Source organism: Hyaena hyaena, unplaced genomic scaffold (genome assembly GCF_003009895.1).
Source record: "Hyaena hyaena isolate Hyena2069 unplaced genomic scaffold, ASM300989v1 scaffold_135, whole genome shotgun sequence".
Lineage (NCBI taxonomy): Eukaryota > Metazoa > Chordata > Mammalia > Carnivora > Hyaenidae > Hyaena > Hyaena hyaena.
Window position 1 is genome coordinate 473,544 of NW_024080767.1, and position 6,826 is coordinate 480,369.

Here is a 6,826-nt window from a genome sequence, read left to right on the forward strand (position 1 = left end):
TTAAAATGCCATTCTAGCTTTTAATTAAAAACCCTAAAAAGGCATACCCACTTGGACACTTGGATGTTACTTAATTAACAATCAGTAAGGAAGAGATACTGAAGCGGTAAACTTAAGCGATGTCGAAAAGAAGTTATGTTGACCCACATGGATTCTCTCCCTTAGGACCACAGTTACAGCTGGAGTCACAGAAAATACTTGTATCAGGGCCTTCGGGTATCCTGCAGAAAACTGACAAAAAAATAAATTATTCTCTTTAACTCATGCGTAAGTCCTGGAAGTAAATTCTTATATTTTTAAAAAGCTGTTTCTGCGTTTCCTAGCCCCTTCTTCTCCCAACTATAAAACTCCAAAAGGCAGAGTTTTACAGTAATTCTAATTGCAGCCCAGAAAGAATTTGGGTGTTTAGGGGGTCCGGCTACCACTCGCTAACGCTCAGCAGCCTCAGAAGAGGGCGACTCTGCGCAGGTGCAGTCACAGAGGGCGGACGCTAGAGGCGCCCGCGTGGCCAGGGCGCTCACGGAGCTTCCCAGGGTCCTGGCCGGGCGCAGCCCGCACGCACCTGCGCTCAGGCGAGGCGAGTGCGCGCCCGGGACTGCAGCTGGCGCTGGCGACGCTTGCGCTGACCGTTGAGGAGCTTCTGCGCGATCTTGCGCTCGTGGCCTCCGGGCACTGGCCAGTTGGTGCGCAGTTCCCGCTCGCGCCGCGTCCGGCCCTTGCTGCGTCCGGCCCCGCAGGCCGGGAAGTCGCGCAGGTAGTAATAATCCAGGCAATCGTAGAGCTCGTCCTCGGAGCTCACGGCCGGCCACGCCTCCGCTAGCGGCTGCCGGACCGGAGCTTGGGCGCCGATAAGGGCCGGGTCCCTCACGTCGTGCCCCATGGCCGCTGGCCCGCGCGCGGGCGCGCTTCTGGGCGGCCCCGCCCCGCGTTTCGATTGGCTCTGCCGGCGGGGGCGGAGCTCATGGATGACGTCACAGAGCCGGGAAGTTGTCGCGCGCGGGGTCTCTGCGTTCCAGTCCCGGGAACCGTGACCACTTCATCTATCCTGGACTGGCCGCTGCCGCCGCCGCCGCCGCGAGCGGGGCATCTGGCAAGATCCTACTGACCACTTTATGTGGGTTGAGAATGTAAAACTACAAGTGTCAACAGCGAGGGACTACTTAAAGAAAATATGGGACTGTGCATTCCTCCCGAGGACTTTCATCAGCAGTAAATATTTTGTTAGGCATCAGAAAGTGCTCAATAATAATGTGAAGTAAAACACTCACTTTTGAAGAAATATCTCTGGTATCCCAGTAGCGTATTTTTAAACTTATGTCTATATAAAAGATTGAAAGGAAATTCATCGAAATGTTGAAAGTATTTATGGCTTGAAGGGCCATACATACATTAGCTGTTTTCCTTTCCACCGTCCCCGTTTTTGAGAAGGAGTGTGAATTAGCTGCTTTAAGCGAGGGATTATAAAGCAAAAGGCACCCTGCCTGCCATAAAACCCGGAACAGCGCGCGATTTCGGATTATCCGCGGGTACCCAAGCCCCGCAGTTAGGCTACGTTACACGAGATGACGCACCGGCAATTTGGGGTGAGGGCCGGGAGTAGGGAGTGGCCGTGCAAGGGAGTAGCGGAGGGTCCGGCCAATAACTGCACGTTGCGCTGGGATCCCCTGGGCAGGGAGGGGGGAGGCGAGAGGAATCGGTCCGGGTGCCTGCGCCGGAAAAGGCTGCGTCGGCCTCCTCACTGAGGGGTGCCGCCGCACGGAAGAGCGAGAGTCATTCCACTCTGCCGCGACTCCCAGGTCTAATTACCTAATTACCGTGCCTCTAAACGCTGCTCTCAGGGACTTATTGCGAAGAACGCCTTTTTTTTTAGTGAGGTTTAAGTAGCCCAGATAATTCTCCTCCTACAAATACTGCAGCTATCCACTAGGGGATTTTCTTTTTAATAGATCAAAAACAATCCCCTACTTAAAAAAAGGTGGGGTGTGGGGGGCTTCCCAAAGATTTGATCTTGTTTGTTGCCCACTTGAATTTTTTCTTCCGCACTCTGAAGCCGTATCCCTGGTGGGGCGTGGCCTACATACCATGCTCTCAGGGCAATTTCGGCGGTGCTTTAAATGAACAAGCCCCAGGAGAGTGTTTTTAATAAAACACCGAGGGGATTTTTCTCTTCCACCCACATGTCTTACATTTGCTGTTGGGAAAGAAACTAATATTTATCCTTTTACCACTCCCCTATATGTGATCTTAGAAAAAAAAACTCTTTAGATTTTGTTATGAAACTATTAAGATATTCTTAAAAGTGCAAAGAATAGAACAATGAACTCCCATATCCCATCACACGGATTGAACAATCATCAAGATCCTATCAGTTTTTTTTTAAATTTTTATTTATTTAGAGAGAATGCAAGAGGGGAGGGGCAGAGAGAGAGAGAGGAAAAGAGAAACCCAAGCCAGCTCCCTGTCAGTGCCTGCCCACTGCACACTTGAACTCACCAATCTTGAGATCATGACCTGAGCCAAAATCAAGAGACAGACACTTAACTGACCAAGCCACCCAGGTGCCCCCTGTCACATTTGCTTTATATATACCTTTGTTTTCTTCTGCTGCAGATCTTATGTCGTTTTATTCCTAATTTTCACAGTATAGAGCTCTAAAAACCTAGACTCCTTTCTTATATAACTGCAGTGTTGCTTTCACACCTGACAAAATCAACTGGTTCTGTTTTTTTTATCTAATACACAGTCCAGAATCAAATTACTCTGGTTATCTAAAAGACCTCAGAGAACATACAAAATCTGTACATGAAATTTGCTTGGAAGTCGCATGTTTTAGGGAAGTCTCCCTGTCCTTTTCATTTTCTCCTGACATTAACTTGTTGAAGAAATCGGGTCAGTTGTCCTGTAAAATGTCCCAATCTGTGGATTTGTCTGCTTCTTTGTGGTGTCATTTAACTTGTTCCTCTCTTCAATATTTCCTGTAAATTGAGGTTGGATCTAGAGGTTCATTTATATTCAGATTCAATTTGGGGGGGGGACAAGAAAAACTTCCTAGGAAGTAATGTGTGTTGGCATCACACCAGGAGATCCACAACAGTTCATTGTCCCAACTTTAGTGACGTTATAACTGATCAATGGACTCGTGTGGTAACAGCCTTTCTCTGAAATTGTGAAGTTCCACATGAACTTTTCTCCAATAATTTCATCCATAGTTCATTGCTTTATTTGCTATTATGTTCATTTGCTATTATTTCATTAGGGGCTATGAAATGATAATTTTCTAATTCAGTTATTCCTTCCATTTGTATTTGCTAGAAGTCTTTGCCTCATGGACTTAGACTATTTGGTTACCCTGAAATACATTTTGACAAGAAAGGCAAAACAAATGTTTAATTCCCTTTTATTTTTTTTAAAGCTTATTTGTTTAACTAATCTCTACACCCATTGTGGGGCTCAAACCCATGACCCCAAGATTAAGAGTCACATGCTCTTCCAACTAAGCCAGACTGCCCCCCCCAATTCTCTTTTAAAGATGGATTTTCAGGGTGCTAATGGACTCTGTGCTTTTTTTTTCCTCTTGGGAGTCATTATAAATTTATGAATCTTTTCAAAACACAGTCAAGGTATTTGATCAACTTCATTTTTATTCTTTTTCATTGCTCAAATTGTACCATCTTTGGCCAGCGGGAGATCCTTCTTGTGATTCCTGTTTTCTTTTGGCATTAGCCTAGGAGTCATGGAGAATGCCCTGGTTTTCAGGTAAACCAAGATGTCCATCCAAGCTTATCTGTACACTCCATGCCCCAGACCTGGAATCAGCCATTTCTCCAAGGTGTCCTTGGTCTTTTTAGTGTAGAGAATGGATTTAGAGACTTAAAAAAAAAAAACAAGCTACAGGAGTAGAATTCAGTGATTCCTCACTTAAATACAATACCCAATGCTCATCTCAACAAGTGCACTCCTTAACACCCATCACCCATTTAGCCCATCCCCCACCTATCTCCCTCCATCAACCCTCTCTAGTTTAGAGTCTCCTGGGGCGACTGGGTGGCTCAGTCGGTTGAGCATCTGACTTCAGCTCAGGTCATGATCTCATGGTTCAAGGGTTTGAGCCCGCATCGGGCTCTGTGCTGACAGCCTGGAGCCTGCTTCAGATTCTGTGTCTCCCTCTCTCTCTGCCCCTCCCAGGATCATGCTCTGTCTCTCTCTGTCTCTCAATGATAAATAAACTTTCAAAAACAAAAAAGAGTCTCTTATACATTTCACTCTAGAGGCAATAATCTTACGGCCTTGTATTATGTTTGTTGATCTTTATAATAACAGTGTGAGATACTACTGTCCCAATTTCCAGATGAGGGAACCAGTTTAACAACTTCCCTAAGGTTATGTAACTAGTAAAAAGCAGAGCCAGATTAAGAGTGAGATCTTCATGTGGTTTATCTATACCATGGAATACTACATGGCAATGAGAAACAATGAAATCTGGCCATGTGTAGCAACATGGATGGACCTTGTTGGTGTTATGCTGAGCGAAATAAGTCAGGCAGAGAAGGACAAATATCATATGTTTGCACGTATAGGAGGATTAAGAGGAACTTGACGGAGGAACAAGGGGGAGAAGAAGGGGGGAAATGGTGGGGGAAAGGGAGAGAGGCAAACCATGAGAGACTCTTGAATGCTGAGAAACAAACTGAGGACTGATGGATGTGGGGGGGGAGGAGGGATGGGCATGGAGAAGGGCATTTGTGGGGATGAGCACTGAGTGTTATGTGGAAACTAATTTGACAATAAACTATTTGTAAAAAAAAAAAAAAAAGAAGAGTGAGATCTTCAGACCCCTGAGTAATTGTTTCCTTCATTTTCCTGTGCCTCTTTATATGAATTCCTTATTTGTCAGTTCACAGGTTGCTAAACATCCCTGCCTTCCTAGCTTCTGATATTTAAAAGCTGGTGCCACCATCTGTCTTGTTCTCTTGTCCCAGGACTCTGAATTAATTCTGATGACATCATTGTAGTTAGATTTTAAAATGGACTTTGTATCTTGTTTAGTGCTTTGACTTCAGACGCGGGGGATAAACAACTAACAAACGTGCTTCAGGAGCAGACATTAATCCCACTTGTTAGCATAACCATGCAGAGTTTATAAAACTCTATCTCGTTACTTTCTAATGAATTATTGAAAGTACCTCATATGATAGTAGAAGGAGAAATGGAGATTCAGCCAAGTCATATGTGACTTGCCCAAGGCCTATGGTGGAATGACTCTCTGTGTCTGCATTTGGGCCATAGCAGCGCTTGCTACTGTCTCTGAGATCCCTCTGATACGACTTAAGTGAAACTCATCCCAAACTCAGACCTGTCTATGCCTATATTCAACATTTCTTTCTCTTTCCCACTTATTCATGCCTTTGTATTACTTGTGCATTTGTCTAACTTCCCTATAAGATTAGAAACACATTTTCCCCCACCCCTATCTCCAGTTCACAGTCAGTATAAAATAAATGACTGTTGAGGCACCTTGGTGCTCAGTCGGTTAAACATCTGACTTCAGCTCAAGTCATGATCTCATGGTTCATGAGTTCAAGCCCCACATTGGCTCTCAGCTGCCATGCAGAGCCTGCTTAGGATCTTCTGTCCCCCTCTCTCTCTGCCCTTCCCCTGCTCACATTCTCTCTCTCTCTCTCTCTCAAAAATAAGTAAACATTTAAAAATAAAATAAAGTAAATGCCTGTTAAATAAATATATATGTATGTGTAAACAACCAAAACCATTAAAAACTATTAATGGAAGTGAGCAAAATTTAAATAATAATTTAAGCCTCATTTATTCATTCAAAATATATTTACATGTACCATGTGCCAGATATCATTTTAGACTTTCAGGATAAAGTTCCCTGCTCTCTGCATTTTATATTCTAGAAGAGGCAGATAATAAAAAATATGTAATATAGGATCTCTCAGTGATAAGTGCAGTTAAGAAATACAAAGCATGAGAGGTGCCTGGGTGGCTCAGTCAGTTAAGCATCCAACTTCGGCTCAGGTCATGATCTCACAGTTCATGGGTTCAAGCCCTGCATTGGGCTCTGTACTGACAGCCAGCTCAGAGCCTGGAGACTGTTTCAGATTCTGTGTCTCCCTATCTCTCTGACCCTCCCCTGCTCATACACATTCTCTCTCTCAGAAATAAATAAAACATTAAAAAATAAAGAAATATGAAGCATGAAAATGTCATGAATGTGATATTGTTTTTCCCCCTTTTTTAAATTTAAAATTTAGTTAGTTAATGTACAATGTGATATTGGTTTCAGAAGTAGTATTCAGTGATTCATCACTTATACAACACCCAGTGCTCATCTCAACAAGTGCCCTCTTTAATGCCCATCACCCTTTGAGCCCATTGCTTACCTGCCTCCCTCCATCAACCCGTAGTTTGTTCTTTATCATTGAGAGTCTCTTGGGGTGCCTGGGTGGCTCAGTCAGTTAAGCATCTGACTCTTGGTTTTGGCTCAGGTCATAACCTCACAGTGTCATGAGTTTGAGCCGCATGTCAGGCTCCATGCTGACAGTGCGGAGCCTGCTTGGGATTCTCTGTCTCCCTCTCTCTCTACCCGTCCGCCACATGCACTGTCTATGTCTCTCTCAAAATAAATAAATCAACTAAAAAAAAAAATTAAGTCTCTTGTGGTTTGTTTCCTTCTTTTCTCTCCCTCACCTTCCCATATAGTCATCCATTTTGTTTCTTAAATTACACATATGAGTGAAATCATATGGTATTTGTCTTTCTCTGGTTGACTAATATCACTTAGCATAATACATTCTAGCTCCATCCA

General features: G+C 44.1%; 1 protein-coding gene across 2 annotated transcripts; it reads right to left on the reverse strand.

Annotated features, from left to right (window-relative positions):
* On the reverse strand, positions 1-928 carry NUPR2 (nuclear protein 2, transcriptional regulator). 2 transcript variants are annotated; one of them, XM_039238060.1, is made up of 2 exons: positions 563-928; positions 1-221 (listed from the first exon to the last, which is right to left on the reverse strand). In XM_039238060.1, exon 1 carries the CDS (start codon positions 878-880, stop codon positions 569-571), a length of 312 nt encoding a protein of 103 aa, XP_039093991.1. In that variant the 5' UTR covers positions 881-928; the 3' UTR covers positions 1-221; positions 563-568. The 2 variants fall into 2 exon arrangements, with proteins under 2 accessions (XP_039093991.1, XP_039093990.1); XM_039238059.1 differs by having other exon boundaries at positions 1-231; positions 563-926.
* Between the last annotated feature and the right edge of the window lie 5,898 nt (positions 929-6,826).